The 20,197-nt window shown below is 37.2% G+C and overlaps 1 protein-coding gene across 1 annotated transcript in view; it reads right to left on the bottom strand.

Annotated features, from left to right (window-relative positions):
• IQGAP1 (IQ motif containing GTPase activating protein 1) overlaps window positions 1-20,197 on the bottom strand; it is a 123,044-nt gene that overhangs the window by 21,182 nt on the left and 81,665 nt on the right. The window contains exons 12-22 of the mRNA XM_063448967.1: window positions 19,271-19,434; window positions 17,054-17,214; window positions 16,719-16,843; window positions 13,434-13,597; window positions 8,173-8,263; window positions 7,586-7,753; window positions 6,834-6,976; window positions 6,397-6,567; window positions 5,905-5,988; window positions 2,909-2,980; window positions 2,744-2,813 (exon numbers count right to left, since the gene is read on the bottom strand). Of these exons, the coding sequence (XP_063305037.1) occupies window positions 2,744-2,813; window positions 2,909-2,980; window positions 5,905-5,988; window positions 6,397-6,567; window positions 6,834-6,976; window positions 7,586-7,753; window positions 8,173-8,263; window positions 13,434-13,597; window positions 16,719-16,843; window positions 17,054-17,214; window positions 19,271-19,434 (1,413 nt within the window). The remainder of the gene's footprint in view (window positions 1-2,743; window positions 2,814-2,908; window positions 2,981-5,904; window positions 5,989-6,396; window positions 6,568-6,833; window positions 6,977-7,585; window positions 7,754-8,172; window positions 8,264-13,433; window positions 13,598-16,718; window positions 16,844-17,053; window positions 17,215-19,270; window positions 19,435-20,197) is intronic.

The following is a 20,197-nucleotide window of genomic DNA, read 5'->3' as shown; positions in this document are numbered from 1 at the left end:
GGCAATTTTGTCAACACAATAAAATAGATTATATCTATTTATAACTTAAAGGACCACTCTAGTGCCAGGAAAACATACTCGTTTTCCTGGCACTAGAGTGCCCTGAGGGTGCCCCCACCCTCAGGGACCCACTCCCGCCGGGCTCTGGGGGGAGGAAGGGGTTAAACTTACCTCTTTCTCCAGCGCCGGGCGGGGAGCTTTCCTCCTCCTCCTCTTCTTCCTCGCGACGTCATCGGCTGAATGCGCATGCGCGGCAGGAGCCGAGCTCGCATTCAGCCGGTCGCATAGGAAAGCATTCATAATGCTTTCCTATGGACACTTGCGTGCTCTCACTGTGATTTTCACAGTGAGAAGCACGCAAGCGCCTCTAGCGGCTGTTTATACTTAACCCTCAGTATAAACATAGCAGTTTCTCTGAAACTGCTATGTTTATAAAAAAAAAGGGTAAAAGCTAGCTGGACCTGGCACCCAGACCACTTCATTAAGCTGAAGTGGTCTGGGTGCCTAGAGTGGTCCTTTAAGGTGAACTTTTTCTCCACATAACTTGTGGATAAGAGATTCCTTAACTGTTAATTATGAACACAAAGCAGTGATAGCATATATATATATATATATATATATGCTATATATACACACACACACACACACACACACACACACACATACTTCAAACCACTTGAGGAAGAGTAAAGTAAGATAACATATCACTATACATCATTCTGTATAGATTTACGTAGTTCTGTAGTTCTGTAGTTCTGATAAAAAGAATTGGCAACACAGCAAAGTTTTAACTGTAGAGTCGTCTGAAAAATGTATTCATCAATAAAAACCTGTCCGATGCAGCAACACCTTTTAAAACAATTATATGTCTTTGCATAACATTTACCCACATATCACTTGACTACATTTGACATAATCTCTCAGTAATTGTAAAACATAAAGAGATCTTCAGCACAAAAAAAAATATACAGCTACAAACAAGGGAACGATTTGCACCAAGAGCCTTATGTTTCATGACTAGTGGAGTAACGGTCAAACATACACCTTGTTTAAATTATTTTCATGGCAAGTATGCAGACTTATTGCTAGATACAATCATAGACCTATGGTAAAACAGGTGCATCTATAAAGCAAATCAGAAAAAAATATAATTTATTTAACAAAGCAATATCAATCTCTGAGTATGGAATCATCTGGGGTACCTTTAAATTTCAACAGACAACTACTAGATAGGTGTACTTGGGAAAATTTGGCTAAAGGGAGCACTCAACATTACATTAGAAGTCAATTCAAACCATCTAATCAAGTTTTTAATTAGATTAAAAAGTAACTTCATTCAAATTGTTACTGTAGTTAACTAGGCATATTCAATTGCTAGTTGAAGGAGCAATAATATACAAATACATATTTTGCAAAGGGTTTTTAAAAAAAGAATGTCATGTTCCGAATCAGCCCTTTTAGCGCAAGATACATGCCATACTACAGAAATTCTCAATTCTCCACCCCCTTTTTGGCCGGCACCCATGTTTCTGCACCACACCACCACATCCACCTCTAGCTATAAAAACAAAAAATCCCGTACAAATCAAATACTGAATACAGCTAAACAAAGAGGTCCACTGTTTTGGAGGTAGCAAGTTGCCCCACCCATTCGAATATGGTTTGAGAGGACAGGGGGGAACTGCAATGGAAAGTGTTCTCACTCATACAGAGATATGGTCACATTGGCTCCTAACCACCAACACATCGGACTTTCAAATTCTACTACAGTCTTTCCAAATGGGACAGCAAGATACGCCCCCGCTTCTTTTCCCTGGGCTTTCACTTTCAATTTACCTCGGTCCCATGCGTACATACTTACTAAGACAGACTAACTTTCAGCCTCTTTCTCTCTTGTAACCCTTCTACCTCTATCCTCACATTCCGACCGGTTCAGCTAATGCACTTGGCTAGCTGGTACTACATACTCCCAAAAGAAATTAGAGGAACTGAACATGATGAGGCAACCTAGCTGCCTAGAGGGGAGCAACATTTAATATCGAGAGAATCAGGCACATCAATTAACAATATTACACATTATGAATGCTAACCAGGTTTGTTGTGTTTTGATTATTACACAAGAGACCTGCGAGTCTCAGATTGTACAGTTAATGTACATTCCTTTTTGGTCATGTGAGACAACTCTCTAACTGCATTGCTGGACCACAGACTTCAATTCTGTACATTTAATTTACAGGTTTATTCATGTCCGAAAGGGAACTAAAATAATACATTTATTAAAAAGAGAAAAATAATATTATTATTATTGTCGTCATGTTTTGATTCTGGGCATCAACAAAATCAGACCAAAAAGAAAGAAAAAAAAAAAAAAGAAAAAAGAAAAAGAAAAAGAAAAGATTGGCTAGTACAGCTCATTGGGCCCATTTAAATCAAAATGCTTTAGTTAAATTTGTAATTTACCACAAATCACAATCGAAGTGGCAAAAAAAAAACCTTTACTCATTTCAGATCTAGTAGGGTTTTTATTTTAAAAGGGAAAACCCCCCAAAAATTATTTTCACAAAATAAAGAAATAAAAAAAAAAAAAATACCCTGAAGATCTAAAAATGGCCTTTCATTTTATAATTGAGAACAAGTGTAAATGTCAGCTCTAGCATGAATGTTTATAGTGAACTGAACACTAAGTAAATAAATAATGTCTCTCTCTACGTCAAAGATAAGTCTCAAATGTTACTGCACTTACTCAAGGTCTTGTAGTCATCTCGTGCTTTGTTAGCACGAATAAAAGCTTGGATTTTCACAATATCGTTTATCTGAGGAAGACAACAATAAGAAAGTGTCAGTGAAGCATTCCCACTCAACAGACATTAGAAAAAGTAAATGCAAGTAACAATGTTAAGGGTCTTACATGATCCTTGAAATACTTTAATCTGTCTCTGTACCGTTTCCTGGCTTGATACATTCGAGTATAGGACTGAACCTGGAAAGGGGAACAATAACAAAAATGTTACACTTGGCAGATTAAACTCTCGGTCTACTCAACTAAACTCACAACACATTTTGAATTGCAAGTGCGTAATCATCAATATTACAGCAAAAGAAAAATATTGATTTTGATTGCATTTGTCTTTTTAATTTTTATAATTCTTGAATATTTTTTGGTAAAGAAACAAAAGGGTTTTTTGTAGATAACAGATGTTGATGCACCATTTTAATAAACAAAATTAACATCAGATATACTGGGACATTGGTGAAAAGCCAAATATACGCAAGTCCAGTGTCATAGACTAATCTGTCTAGCACACGTTTGTCCCTCATCAATATACTAAACATATGCTTCTTGTGCTAAATCATACCAAATAATAAAATTATAATAAAAAGCAACCATATAGGATCATATGAGAAAATATGCCGGCATCATGTATGCATGATCATGTACGCATTGCTTGAAACCCAGATCAGTGCGATCACTAAGCTTAAAAGGCCAAAAACAGGCTTTGAATAAGTCGGTTAAATGCACTTCTGGCGTGCTGGCAAGGTAACCCCAAACTAAGGGGGTAGCGGGGGGAGAAGGCACGTGTTGAGCCATAGGATGGGGGTCTGTATTGTTTTGTTTTTTTAATCCAAAAAAATGAGACAATTAAATATGTTGGATCTTGATATACATTTATAAAGCTGCCTGTATAAAGAAAAATAACAATTGGTATAATCACATAGATTTCTAAAACACATTTTAAAACTTTAATCATACATTTATTTTCAAAGTTAGAATGTCCCTTTAATTTAAGAGTGATGATCACAAACTAGAGGGAAATGTAGGAAATTAAGGCAGAGAGCAGAAGGTGAAATAACGGTGATGGGACAATAATATGAACATTGTTCATAAATGGTGGTTTGTGCAGATCTATACATAAAAACCTCCAACACATGAAGGGTATTTAGCCATTTAAATGCATTGTCACTGCCAGCCTGCATGGTATATACAGCTGGTGTGTGTCAGGACCTGTTCTGATGTCTGACCATGTCTTTTGGTATCCAGTACTCTTTTTACAATTCTTGTTTAGTTTTTCTGGTTTTCTATTCTGTGTCTGGTTTTCTTTATGCTGGTTTTTCTGGGTTTATTCCTTTATTCCGTTCCTGGAATTCCGAGTCTCCTGGATTCCTGTCTAGGTTTGTTTTATGTTGCCACACCCTTTCCTTTTCCATTAATCCTTTTGTTTCAGTTGGTTCCTGCAGGCAGTTGCTTCATGTCCTATGCCCCTTCCTTTGCAGGTAAGTGCTGTGTGTTTTATTATTGTCTAGTCATGCATATCTAGGCAGTTAGGACCCACCGTATTTGGAGTACTTTGGCGCAGTGGTGGGCTGCATACATCTTGGCCATTTATGTAGGTCTAAAGCTCCAGTGTTTTACATATATAGTACTTTGTTATGTCTCCTCTTGTTTTGCCTTATATTTCTTGTCTTGTTTTTTTTTGTATTCCCAGTCCATGTACAGTCCTGTCCTGTCCTGTCCCTGTTCGGTTAATGTTTCCATTATGTATTGTGTACATGTTCTGGGTTCTGCTTTCTATCCTTCTCTGGTTCTGGGGTCTTCTAGTTTTGTCTTGTTTGGTGCCCATTCTAGTCTTTCCTTGTTTCTAGTACTGGATATATATCAGCAATTCATCTGCTCTGGCTTCCGCTGAGCTGCATCAGGGTTCTGGTTTGTGGCCACACAAACGCTGTTGCTAAACACCAGGGGGGGCGTGTGGTTACCCTGCACCAGGCCCTACTTATCCACTTCCACGCTGAAGACTCCGCTCATCATCTACATCAGGCACTGCAAGAAAACTTCACTGGATTCATCCTGCCATCACCCAGAAACTGACTGTACCCAGTTATCAAAGCTACACTGAGAGCACAGACTTGTCTTCCATATGGGTTTGAGGAGCAAGAGAAGCATGAATTAGTTTGCGCACAATACAATCTTTCTGATTGTTAGTTTGTTTCAAAGCTGAGCCCAACACCCTATCCATGATGGTTTGGTAGCCTGCCAAACAGGAACTTGTGTCAACATCAGCAAAGAGCTTGCAATTATAGTATATTTATATAGATAGATACCTAGAGCTGAATAAATAGTCAACCATGTATTATGGGAAAATTGTGTCATCAGGGGTTCTGGGCACATCATAATGAAGCACAGAATTCACGGTTCAGTGATTACAAATGTCTCCAGTACCCGGAGATGGCATTATTTTCCTATAATGCACTCTTTGACTATATGCATCTTTTAATACTTTTTTTTATTGCAAGATATTTTAATTTAGGGTTAGCATTTGGTGTAATGCATAATGCTAAGGTACTGTAGTGTCTAATGTTTAGTGACAGTGTAATGCATGGGTTACTGTTTAGTATTAGTGCAGTATAATGTATTAAGGCAATTTAGGAGTTAATGTGTAGTGTGTTAGGGTAATGAAGGGGTTAAGAGGAAGACTTTACTGTAAGGGCAGTATGCTTTGAGATTAGTGGGAGTCACAGTTCCAGGTGGCTGTAACTCTAGCTGCCTTCATTAAAAAGTCAGCAGTTGCAAACTTCCACTAATCATGCGAAGACCAGGACAACTACACCTTGGTTTTCCACACGATTATGTACCCTAGACTACACAGGACTAATCCAAGCATCGTTTGCAGGGAATAACTGTACAAATGATGTCATCGTCCGTGCAGTATGGGATTCTAAAACTTGACCTGCACCATGCACATACAGTATAACCTAAGACTGCACATAAACAATGGTAACGGATTATGAAAAAAGAAAAAAAAAAAAAACTAAAAACCTACAATATGGATAGTATGCTGGTTTGGAATTTAACAATTATAAGCATTCACCAAACTAAAACTACTACACTAAAGAACAGCAACATACCTTTACAACTTCATCGGAATGGTCATTTAAATACTGCAAGCGGTCCTTGTATTCCTTCCGCTGCTTCTGCCCTCTATAGTGGGACTGCAAGTTTAAACAAAGTTACACGTAAGCAATGTGTTCAGCGGAATCTCTTTTTTATAAAATGCAATACAGATACATAGTTACAATTTCTGAATTCTGGAAAAATGTATACATAATTTTGGCAACATGCACAGTTTTTCTTTTGAGTGTATATTACAGGATAGTTTTTAAATTGGCAGCACCTGTATGATGGATAATGTCCTATGTGTTTTAAATGTCCTTTGGCATGTTTTGACATATAAAAATATAAAATATTAATGTTTATTCCCATGCTGATGGCAATATATACAGAAGATTTAATCCATTTTAAAGAGACATGATTTAGAAATGTATTACCCTCTGCTGCTCTCCAAGCATGTATAAAATTCTAAATAGGAAAAAAAAAAAAAGTTTATTTTTATTATTCACCTGGATGCAGGTGACAGCTGGAACTTGGGAGTGCAAGAAGTTTTTCCTATCTGTAAATTTTTTACGCATAAGGTATCCGCGACACCTGGCTTGTAGCTTGGTAATAAGCACTTCATTGGCCAGCCACAGCTGTTCCCGGTTGTAAGCTGCAGATACCCCAGAAATGGTACTCTGTGAAAATAGGAAGAAATGAAAAAAAAAACCCATTGTTTTACAAAATGACCAGGAGATATCCAAAACATTTACATGGAAAGAAATTTAAACACAAAAGGTGTATTTAATAGCGAGGTGAATGTTGGTTTAGATTAGGTTTCTCTGTAGCATCTTATACAGAAGTATAGCTATAAAAGGATATACAGGCGTATAGAGTAATGTATATCGGAATGGTTCAATGCCATATGCATCCGTACTGTAAATCTCAAAATATCTCCAGTTACCTGAATCTCCTCTTTGGAGAGATGAGCATTATTCGGTACGAATCCCACTGGCTCTTCCCAACCGCCTTCATTCGTTTTCAGATTAAAGTAATAATGGTAACCACCTTTCACCCAGTGCTGTACCCACTCGCTGTCATTGTTTCCTTAAAAAAATAAAAAATAAAAAAGATAAAAAGGACACATTAAATGAGGCAACAATGATTAAATAATGGGCGTACTATTTCTAAAATTGCATTCACACATTGTCTTTTTTCTAGTAAGCTTGCAAACTCCCTTCAGCGTGGGCCTATGCATGTTTATTTTATGTGGTGAACCTCTCAATATATATTACATTATATATTATTTTGGGAATTTTTTTTTATACAATTACATTTTAACCAGTATACACCACTGGATCTCAAGTGCAGCCACTAGTTCAGGTACCCTATAGCCACCACTGTAAGTTAGATTCACGTAGGCACACAAATAGACTATGATTGGAGAATACTAGTAATTTTTCTAAGAAGTCACTACAATTGTATGGGTACTACTGGTTTGCCGTATAGGCTTTGCTTCCATTCCACCGTGTGTTGTTTTTCTAAAGAATAATGATCAAAATCATCACTACTTCTGAGTGGTACCTTGTAAGACCTATAGAATTTGTAAATGTAGAATCTGTTTTGAGGTTATTTTGACAATTTAATGTAATTATTTAAATTCAATATTTCAATGACATGGGATGGGAACAACAATGTTCATTATGTTTACTTTACCTTCTGCAGTTTTGTTTTTCATTAGTCCTGCCAGCTCATCCTGATAGGTCTGCGCACATTCTGAGGTTACGCCATAAAGTCCAACATCTGGAGATCGCAGGGCATTAAGAGTCTGTGCGCTGTCACCTTTCTCCACTGCCTCATTAACAGCCAGGATTCCAAGAGAGACTGCAGGACATGAAACAAATCGTTAATATATGCAGGCCTTCAATTTGTAAGTCCTATGCTACTAGGCGGACCTTAAAAAAGTTACTTGCCACTGCAAACCATAGTATGCTCACTGCGGGTGAATTTCTACTCACCTGGGTTAACCTTTCACTCACCAACAGCTTCTGGCAATTTTGCAATTAGCACGCCCCCCCCCCCCCACTGACATCACTAAATCACAGCAATGTGAAATGCTTTTACATGGTGAATTTGTGTAAATATAAATAAAAGATGGAAAATATTTGACCTATTTGATTTAAGTCAATTCTTAATAGATTTATATTCCGGTACTCTATCACTGTTCTAGTAATTATTATATATATAAAAAAAAAAGTTGCAAGTGACTTAATTTAACACAAAATATTCATGCAGGTACCTACATTTTTGAGCATCCTCTGTTTCTTTGTTAGATCGAAAAATGCCATCTTGGATCTCATCCAACCAAAGAACAGCAGAGTCATCTTTTGTTTCCTAGAGAAAAAAAAATAATGAAAAATAAAAAAAGATTTGCAACATTAGGAGTTAATTTTCTTTCCACTTATAAGCAAGTCAGAGCATGTTAGCTGGAACCATAGTGGATAATTACAGGAGACAGAAATAAGAAGATATTCCTTATTTGACCAGCAGGAGGTGCTGTAGATTAATAAACATACAACAATTACATAACACCAATGACTTGCACATGTCATTCAAATGGATCCTTCAGGATATTAAAATTTTTGTATTCAATTATTTTTAAATGTGCAGGTTAGCCTGCTGGCTGTGAATATTTGAAAATATGGACTTATCAACGTATCAAGAATCTTTTAAACCATTAAGGACCGGTGTCTGTATATAGTACAGCGCTACGGAATCTGATGGCGCTATATAAATAAAAAAAAATAATAATAATAATAATAATAATAATAATAATAGTCATCACTATTTGTTTTTAGATACTAGCCCAAACTCAGCCCATTCAGTAAACAAAGTCAGTGCTTCATGTATACACCAAAGACAGATAAGAAATAGGCATGATACCGTAAGGGACAAGATTTGGGTACCAGCAAAATGTCCTGTGGTACATAAGCAGTTAAATCACTTAATTACAGTTAATCAGGCCACCTGTCATGAAGGGGTGAAAGTCACACTACAATACCAATCCTAAATGAGCGGTCACTGGGAATCACGCTATTTACAAAACTGTAAACGAACTTGGAATTCATTTTGAATTTCCAACAAGCTCACATTTTAGAGAAAAGAGTCCAGACTGGAGTCAGGTATTTTTTCAGTTTTAGAGGAATACTCCAAGCATCATAACCATCACAATCAGGAACGCAGCCTGCCGAGCTACGCAGACTTGCATTCACTGCCTGAGAGCATCACCTGAGCTCTCCCAGTCAATGAGAGCAGACCTTTATCTGGTGCAGAAATGTGACAAACCACATCTAATGCATAAGAAGACCAGATCAGTGTGGGCAGCTGGGTGCACCAGGTAAGTTGTTAGCAATTTACTTTAGGACACCGCAAGGGTACTCCGGGCACCATAAACACTGCAGTTGGCTGTAGTATTTATGGTGCTTGGAGTTTCCCTTTAAAATCTAAACCTCGCTTTGAATTTATAGCAAATCAAACTTTACTGGATAATCATTAACTTTATTTGGGATTAATTTACTACCCTAACAAAACGTATGCACCAGAATTTTACTTCTATTCAGAAGGTAAAAAGCAGACTTGTGGTTGGAGAGTTAAACCAGCAAAAATGATAAAAAATGCATCAGCTGAAAAATGTAATCTGATAATGATTCATAGTCTTTAAAGAATGAAATAATTGCCTGAAATAGTTTGGTAGGCCTCATTGATTCTTGTGATTGCTAGGTGTATCCTTTCAGACCTTATTACGCATAATGTAAAATGGGACAATCAGGGTAATCCACCCTCTTAATTTGTAGACATAAAAAGGGAGAATAAAGGGGTTTCCCAATCAGTACGTTTTGAAAATGAACTACATTACTGCTTTTTTTTTATAATTATGTAGAAATTACCCTGCCATACTGTAGGATGACCTTTATTTTTCTTGCAATAGAAAGACTGCCGTAATCTTTTTAATGTCCGTGAGATTTCCAACAATTAATTAACACCTTAAGGACACAGGACGGATATATTCCTTCATGATTCCCTTTTATTCCAGAAGTTATGTCCTTAAGGGGTTAAAGCAGGCTTCCCCCAAACTCCGGCCCTCCAGATGTTGCTGAACTACAACTCCCATGATTCTATGAATTAAATAGATAGGCTGAGAATCATGGGAGTTGTAGCTCAACAACATCTGGAGGGCCGGAGTTTGGGGAAGCCTGGGTTAAAGTCAGCTCAAGCAGATAAACCCTGAACGGGCAAAAAAATAAAAAATACACAACAGTCCAATGCTGGGCAGATTCAGTTTTTAAAGAATGCTCTGGTAAAAGCAGTTTTAAAAATTGTAAAGTCACTACTAACAAACCTACAGAAAGTTGGGATTAAAATCTTAAAAACAGCAAACAAAGCTGACAGTGCCTGCGTATACTGCATAGCACAAGGATATTTATAGGAACCAATACATTCAGGGTCATTTGTTTTTTTCTTTTCTTTATATTGTCACGGTCTTTAAAAACAGGTTCTGCATGGCCGTATATTTGAAAGTTTACAAAAAAAAAATAATTAATTCTTAATAGATTAGAAATAGCTAGTGTTCTCTGTGACTACGCACCCAAGGTCCTTTACCAAACACCTGTTTTCACGATATAACCTTTACTGTGAACCAATAAATCTTGCCACGGTCAGTTCTAGGGATTCACTCAAAGCACAACATTAAAGAGAAAATAAATAAACCCTATAATAGACACATCTACCAAAGTAGCTCATTGTTTAAGGAAGGAGAATTAAAAAATAATAATAAACCCCTTTCCTACAATTCTTCTGGCATATATAGCCATAACAATGCCCAAATTATGTGACTGCAGTCACCTCACATGACTAGATGTGAGCACACATGCCACAGCTACAAACAGAATGCATATTTTGTTGCATACGCAAGCACCATCGGAAGTGAAACAAAGCCGTATCAGAAGTACATGCTGAAAAGTAGTTTGATTTCAGATTAGAGAGTAAACTAATCTAACAGTGTGAGGTGTCTATGGCTAATCTGCAAGACTGTAAAGGGTGAGGTCAGAGTGTAAGGGAAGGAAGGGGAAAAAAAAAAAAAGTTTTACAATTCAGTTGAAGAGCCGCTCTGTGCTCTATAACATTTTGCATCACTGAAAAGGTCATGAAGCTCTGGGAGCACTGCACACAGGCACATTTACGAAACTATGAATCTAGCTGTGAGCACCTGTGTCGAGCAGCTCCAATCATCCTATGGGATTAAACTATGTATTCTATAAACCTCAATAGGACAAAGAGCGGGGGACGAGGGGGGAGGGAATGACCAAGGTAGCAGACAAAAAGTAGCAGGAACTTTGAAGACGTGTATATTTTTTTTTTATGTCTTATAAAGAGGAGGTGAAGCTGAGTCAGCATATATTATTCCTTTAAAAAAAGGACACTATAGTCACCTATTTAGATGAAGTGGTCTGAGTGCAGTGTCGGTCCTTTTGACCCTGCAATTAAAAACTTTGCTTCGTTTTTTTTTTTTTTTTTTTTTTTTTTTTTATAAACGGCAATGTTTACGCACATTGCAGGGGTAAGTCCATCTGTCAGCATAACAGCCACTAGAGGTGCTCCCAATGCACGGACCCTGTGAAAACGGTCACGTGACTCCATGCTTTTCTATGGGAAAGTTTAAATGCGCGTGTAGCATTTGACGCATGCGGATCATTGGATTAGACCATCACGATGAAGGGCATGCCTCCTGTGTGAGGTTGGAGCAGGTGAGCCGGGCCAAAGGAGCCTCGGCACTGGAAAAAGAGAAGTAAAACTTATTTTTTATGGCAAATAGGAAGGGGAGGGATGTAGAGCTAGGGACAGGTACACTATAACATTTTGAAACCAGGTTTATATTACTAAAGCTACAGTGTCCCTTTAAGGTCTGCATCTACAGTCCTTAAATATTTAATTGCTCTACAGTATTTTTTGCAATTTTTAAAATGCAATAAATGGTGTCATTCAAAATAATATTAAATTCACAAAAGTATTTTTTTTTTTTAATTGTCATATGTGCAAAAGAGATCTTAGTTGAGCTACTCTGGCCTTAATTTAAAATGCACTTTGCATTCACACTTTAGTGAATAACCCTAATAATGTTTTGGACTTGAAGACTACATATTGCTGTGCAATCTCCTTACACATCAATAAGAGAGCAGGAAACACTACCAGCTCTCCAAATAGAGTGAGTTAAAGGGCATTACTCCCCAAACAGCAATTCCTAAATGTAAGCCAGAGATAAAGAGGAGGGGAAAAGGAGAAATTGATTCAGATTAGTAAACCTTCAATTTGTGCACAATAAAATGATGACTAGACTGTATGAAACTAGAAAGACTTGGGGTTTTTTTTTTTTCTAAATTTTCTGCCAAATAAATACAAAACTGCACATATGCAGACTTTTCATAATTACTCATTTTTTTCCTACTAAAATAGTTTGCTGTTTTAACTTTTGATATATCTAAAAATTACCCTGTGATCAGTTCTTGGGATACAAAGCGTGATTCAAAGCTCATGACTAAATAAGGCAATTTTAGCCAAGTGAAATCAGCAGTCTAGCCTGGCTGATCTAACTCAGTAACAAGAAATTGTTACTTCACCCCCAGCTCAGCAGCAGAAGGAAATGCTTGAACTAGCAATCAGTTCCTGTACACATTCACATACACCCTGCCACAGCCAATGCATGATCGAGCTTGGAAGTTTAACCCAGTGATTGACTTTTTTCTCTTTCAAGGAAATGCCTCGTAGTCGTACACCTTTACTCTAAAGGTTAGATAGCATTATGTGATCCTCAGGTTAATGAGGCTAAAATTAGATCAGAATTCTTGCAGTTTGTCACCTTGACAGACCATCTGCAAAAATATTACAAATATTTAAATCATCTTTTGTTAGAAGATTTTGCAAATATTTTGGCTGCTTCATAGGATTTACAGAAGTATAGCAATGTTAGAATGGTTTGCCAAGATTGTTTTCCCCACGTCTAATGACTGAGGCTTACTATTTAAATGTAAATGCCAATTTTGAAATCTGAATCAAATGGTGCACGTGGTGGGTATTAATGTTAACTGCATAGAATCAATTCCGGGCAATCTTTAGAACATAATAAATATATGGAACTTATAGATTGTATTATGGGGGTTGACTGAGCAGTTTCCTATATGGGACATCATCACATGGAATCTTACACTGGAACTAGATCCAGTCTTCATAAACTCAAACCAAAGAGTGCTAAAAGCAAAATAAAAATAAAAACAAAAACGTTTGCCACTTTCCTCACGTTTTTTAAATGTTAAAGCATTATTTTAATTCTTTTATCATGTATTACTAAAGATTTTATAGCAATATATACACCAAGAGTGCTGGATAGAGCCGATTGATTTCACTTAAGGTCTTTTAAGCCTTTAAAGCAGACTTGGACTGCCTGAATGGGTCACGTGTATAAATGTATTGTTCTATAGTTTATATTCAGTAACACTGTTTCTCCACCAACCTGAGCCTTTTCTCTTTTTGCCCTGACTAGAGTGTCCTGGTAATGTTGAGCAACATTTGGATTCACATCTTCTAATTTGGCTGCTGGTAGTTGCAAGGCTTGCAAAGTCTTCTTGGCATCACCGTCATCCAACGCTTCATTGATGAGTCCGATGGCCAAAATCCCTGAAATAATCAAGGTCATGTTTTTAACTGCCATAAAATGAGATGATTTATAACATGGATAGCTAAACTCATGCTGACAAGCAATCTGATCTCCTCAAAATCTCCAATTTCCAGTAACTCGAAATCAGTGGAAATCATGGCAAATATATTATAATTATATATATATATATATATATATATATATATATATATATATATATATATATATATATATATATATATATATATATATATATATATATATTTAATACAATGTTAAACAAAAATCTGCACACCAGTCAAGCCATAAGACTTGCTTTTCCCACAGAAATCCCAAAACTGCAGCGATGTTGCAACCGCAAAGGATTCTGGGTGGGCATATGCAAATTAGTTCAACAAAGAATCACATTTTTGCCTCATTCCATTTTAAACATGGATTCCTTTTAATCTGTGTTTGCAGTATACAACTGCTTGGAACACAATTTTGGAAAAGATGCAAAACCAGTGAACCACTCATGGACAGCTGTTTCGTTGTTAATGCAACTCATCAGCATGAGGTTGGTTACTGGTTTGCTTATTGAGGCTTGGTAGTGCTTGGGAAGCAAAATCCAATTAGGTTATGGTGGGGAAAAATTGTGATTGAAGACCCCTTCCACCTGAAGTCTGTGGATACTTAATACAATGTTAAACAAAAATCTGCACACCAGTCAAGCCATAAGACTTGCTTTTCCCACAGAAATCCCAAAACTGCAGCGATGTTGCAACCGCAAAGGATTCTGGGTGGGTATATATATTATATATATATATATATATATATATATATATATAAACAGCAATATAAACCTCGTAAACATGACTGGCTAATACACCATCTGTTATTGAATATAACAATGTATGTTCATGTTAAATCATAGTAAGATTACCCTGGTAGTTATAATTACCATAGCTAGTATAAACCAATTGGATAACTTAAATTTAATGGGCTAAACTCTCTCATGGCGATTGGAGAAACTAAACCTTTGTTTAACCCCTTAAGGACACATGACATGTGTGACATGTCATGATTCCCTTTTATTCCAGAAGTTTGGTCCTTAAGGGGTTAAATATGCATAGGGATTTGGGAAGAGTGCAGGTAACTTTATTTGGTTTTTACTGTATGTAGTGGGGCTGATGTGTACTATGGTTGTTGATGCAGCCCAAGAGTAGTGGGAGTTTGAGCGCAGGACTTGTAATTTTGTATTCACTTTTGTATCACACAGCTATGTTACAATGCTGCCACCCATCCCATGTGTTCCCTATTAAGGGTTAATAAGCATGTAGGGGTGTATATAAAAAAATACCCCTTTCTGTCTCATTAGAGATATCTTTGCCAGAAGCTCAAGGAAGCAAGGTGAAAGGTTAGTGTAGGACCCACCTGAGAGGTTTGCCTTGACGGGGCAGGTGGGCCATTGCCATTGGGGAAGCTAAATAACCTCCATTTGTTTAAATATGCATAGGGATTTGGGAGAGAGCACAGGTAACTTTTTTTTCTACAATTTTAAATTGCTTACAGAGATGCACTTATTTACTAAAGTTTGAGGCCAAGAGAGTAGCACTAAAAATATAGCAGACTTGAAGAGTCTTTTTACAGTTCACCTATTCTGCCATAGACTATATGACAGTCCTACCATTTCACAATTTAGTGAACAACATAGGAATCCGATTTACTTCTGCTGGGTGAGGGTAACGTTCTATGCAACAATTTAGAGAGATACATTTATTTATTCATTTACAATATCAGAATCCGTTAACTCTCAGTACTAGACTGGTTTGGGACCCAATCCATTGCATTTAGCAATTACATAATTAAATCCGAATTTCAGAAACATTCAGATTGCATCTTTTCAGCTCCTTGCAGAAAATCCTCAGTGTTCAGCAGAAGTGACATGATCCTAATTGTTAGGGCTTCTGTTGTAGTTTCGTGCAGTTAGGACTGACACAGAAACTATAGACAAACTGACAGTAATTGGCCTGCAGAACAAAACATTCTACGCCAATATGTCAGGAAAGCCTAGCTAAGAATAACGTATAATTTGCATTCTAAACACACACAAAAAGAAAGAAAATTGGGCTGCAGTGCTTGAATACCCTCAGCACAATTTGAGCTGCATCAAGAACTAGAAAATACATTTTTCAAATTGAATGGTAGTGTCGTCATTTCATTGTAACACAGCAGCATGGCCACATGAAACCTTTATAAATGGTCCACAATCCTCTACTATAATGATCCATTCAGGCAGTGATCAAAAATAACTGGGATAACAAACATTGGTGAAGGGTTAATTTCCTTCAATCCCAGTAATGTGTATTCACAGAGGTATGCATCTACACCTCAAATACACACGTTTCGTACTATTTTAATTACTTGAAAATTAAAAAATTAATTGTATGCATTTCTTCATTATTATTCTGTAACTGGTTTGTGATTTTCTCTATAGTCTGTTAAACAAGGATCAGTGTTTTTCCTCCCTTTAAATAACATGCTTCTAACGCATACTGAAAAATAAAATACATTTACACACTGTTTTTTTCTTTTGCACATAAATTGGTAGTAAAAGGTAATCAAGATATTAGATACTGTATTATAAGGCCAGCAGGACTGCCCAGTTCCCTTGTAATACTGATTTCCCAAACAGTCCTACCACATAAAAAAAAATAAAAAAATATATATATATTATGGAAGAATTTGAATTTTTGTTTTCAAGAATTTGAATTGCCAAATTTGGTAAACTTCACTAACACAGCAGACCTAAAATAAATTAAAATACATGTTAAATGAACTACTGTCAATATATTTCAATGGGTAAAATAAATTAATTGTATGCCAAGACCAAAACTTTGTGGTCACCATAAAGTTTGACCAGGCATTCTGAGAGGTTTAGAGATATGCAAGTTATACGGATTAAGAAAATACTAGGATCATGCATGCTGTATTTGTTTTCTCCTGACCTTGGTCTCCTCGTGTGAGATTTACAATTATAACTAAAGCAACAATTTCTCACATAAATCGGAACAAATTGCATTAAAAGAAAGACCGTGTAAAAATACATTAGAAAAATAAATATTAAAGTCAATGGAATCTTAACCATGCACTATTACTTACTTTCATGTTCCTCATGTACCACGGTATTCACATGGTTCACACTTGCCTGGATGTCATTCCAGGTAATAAACTCGTTCCCTTCTTCCCGTGCTTGTTGTTTCAGTTTGATTAGGTCATCAATGTACCTACCAAAGGATCATTAGAGGACACATCAGCATTGTAGTATAAAATCAGATATGCAGCCTATAATAAGTAAAATAATATTTTGGTAGCAAAAGTATATCTGAGTAACAGTGGGTTGTAAAGAAAGTAACTTGTGGAAAAATGTGTTCTTCCAGATTTTATACACCTTCAAAACATAAAAAACAAGGCCAGCATAGAGATATGATCCAGACCTTTGAATGTTCTCATCTTCAACATCCATGAGTCCAGTTACGGGGTTGGTCAGCTGTTTAGAGATCGTGTTAAAATCTCCTGTATCCAATGCTTGATTAATTAATGCAACAGAGGACAGCATTTCTACGGCAACTGACAGCTCTGGATGCGAGAGGTTACCCTGTCAGACAAGGAGAGACACCATTGGTAAAAAAATCTTGGTTAAATGGGTCCTAGAAACTGACCCTACTCTCAGGTTTGCACAGTTCACTTTATTTAATAAGCTTAGTGGTAGAGAATTACAGCAGATTTAAATATCAAAATTCAGCATACGGTGAACTTGATATAAAATAAAGGTTAATGATTACATTACAGAATGTGCACTGCCTCTTTTCTCATCATTTGCCATCTTTGCCGTCACAGATGACTCATTCCATTGCCCTATTTAAAGGGACACTGTAGGCACCCAGAACGCATTATCGCCCGCTCTTCGCAGGAGGTCTGAGGTGGCAGACCATTGGCTCAAGGCCATGGGACATCGCCGCTGGGATGAGGTAAATAAATAAAGGGTTTTTAACTATTTACCAGGGGGAGGGGTGGGGGCACGAGGGAGGATAGGGAGCGCGATAGTGACAGGAATACAGCTTTATATTCCTGGCACTATAGAATCTTTTTAACCTTGTACTGCAGAGAGACCCAGATGGGAAGTTTTCTCCTCAAGTAAGTGGATTAATCTCATAAGAGCAGGCATTAGGTTGTTAGAGTAGGACCTGCCAAGAATGGGGTACACGGACGTTGCGGCAGGCTTATGCAATGTATGATCATATACTGTAACTAAACCCCCATTATTTGTGTCTACATTCGGCATTTTAAAAAAACAAAAAACGAAAAAAAGATATGTGAGCTTTAAAATTGCGGTTTAGTGAATAAGTGAGTGTGCTGGATATAGTCTATTGTACCATTTTAATATATAGCACCATGTTCATGGCAATGTAAGGGAACAAGGAGCAGTCACGGATTATAGAAGACTTCCTTGCAGCATCCAATAAACCTGATTAATTTATGCATTAAAGGAGCACTCCAAACCCTTGAAGCACTTAAATGCTTTACGTGTGAATAATGTATCCTTGCTTTTCCAGTTTACAAAAAGTTTAGATTTCATTCAAAATTGGCACTTTTATCAATTAACCTTGTTACACCCCCAGCTGTCAGAAAACTGTTTCTGTTACTTGCAGGATGTTTAGCTCAATTTAGGTAAACTTCAGAGGCAGCAATTGCCCAGAGCACAGAGTCTGGGCTGGCTAAGAAGGAGAGGGCTTGCAAAAACAGCAGACAAGAGAACTGCTCCTATTGCAAAAAAAAATGTACGACCAAAAGGCAAAACATGTTTTCATTGGGGGTATATCCAACTATTTGGGCAATGGAGTGTCCCTTTTAAATGGAATGCTCAGGACTCTTGCACAAATCACACCACATTGCAACAATACATATGGTTAAGTGTCCTGCTGAAAGTCTAATATCACCATGTTAAAAAGGTTTTGTTTTTTTTTCAAAAGGGACACTATAGTCACCTGAACAACTTTAGCTTAATGAAGCAGTTTTGGTGTATAGAACATGCCCCTGCAGCCTCACTGCTCAATCCTCTGCCATTTAGGAGTTAAATCCCTTTGTTTATGAACCCTAGTCACACCTCCCTGCATGTGACTTGCACAGCCTTCCATAAACACTTCCTGTAAAGAGAGCCCTATTTAGGCTTTCTTTATTGCAAGTTCTGTTTAATTAAGATTTTCTTATCCCCTGCTATATTAATAGCTTGCTAGACCCTGCAAGAGCCTCCTGTATGTGATTAAAGTTCAATTTAGAGATTGAGATACAATTATTTAAGGTAAATTACATCTGTTTGAAAGTGAAACCAGTTTTTTTTTTCATGCAGGCTCTGTCAATCATAGCCAGGGGAGGTGTGGCTAGGGCTGCATAAACAGAAACAAAGTGATTTAACTCCTAAATGACAGTGAACTGAGCAATGAAATTGCAGGGGAATGATCTATACACTAAAACTGCTTTATTTAGCTAAAGTAATTTAGGTGACTATAGTGTTCCTTTAATTCTCTCTCCTTAAACAGGCATGCGGTTACTGTGCCACATTGAGGAAGCAGAATCACAAATGTCAATCGTAATCTTTGGAAAGCTGTGCACCTGCTGCAATTAATGAATGTTTATATTAGCCGTAAACTTACCTCAGGACTTTGCTGCTGTAAAGTAGCTAGCTCCCTTTGATATAATGCAGCTGCAAAGGGGTAAACCTCTGGCAGCTGGGCCTCAGGATTCATCAGCTCTTGTATAGTAACATCGGCGACTCCATTCCGGATGGCATTGTTTATCCTAACCACTGCAGCCAGTTCTAAAGCAGATCATAAAAACGGGTTCAGAGGAAATGTGAATTGAAAAGAAATTAATGTGTCACGTATTTGGAACCAGCTTCTGTAAGACATGCACTCTCTACAACATAGTGAGCTGCATCCCAAGTTACGGCTGATACGGACAACCATTTCTAGGATATGGCCATTAAGCACTTTGTTATTAAAGGGGCCTGATACATCATTGTATCTCGCAAAACTTTTAAGCAGGCCTATTATCTATAGGGAATGCATGGGCCTCATGCAAAAGAGGCCACAAACGCCAAACGGAGTGCTGGTTTAACCACTAATTACTTGAGTCTTGGACAACCCAATGACTAAAGCTTTCTTGAATAAACCATGTGCAAAAATAAAACGGGTTAACTGTGAATGAATTTGAGACATAACATTTGTCATTTTTATTTTGGTTTCCTTTTTTTCAGCTGAGAGCTTTTTAGGGTAATGTTTAACCCCTTAAGGACCAAACTTCTGGATTAAAAGGGAATCATGACATGTCACACATGTCGTGTGTCCTTAAGGGGTTAATGCTGCAGTCAGAACTCTTAAGCTAGTTATTGCTTGCCGGAAAAATTACTTCTATGAAGCTTTCCCCTTTCGTAAAAGTAATTTCTGATAAGCCAAAATAAGCTGTCGTTTTATCAGTTGCATGGGGTCCCATATGTGTCTGTTTCACTGCCACGTTCACAATGACTTTAAAACATTTGGTGTAAAAAGTTGTATAATGCAAGCAGCAAGTTTGTATACAAT

The sequence above is a fragment of the Pelobates fuscus genome, chromosome 3 (genome assembly GCF_036172605.1).
Source record: "Pelobates fuscus isolate aPelFus1 chromosome 3, aPelFus1.pri, whole genome shotgun sequence".
NCBI lineage: Eukaryota > Metazoa > Chordata > Amphibia > Anura > Pelobatidae > Pelobates > Pelobates fuscus.
This window is presented reverse-complemented; position numbering and strand designations above follow the sequence as displayed.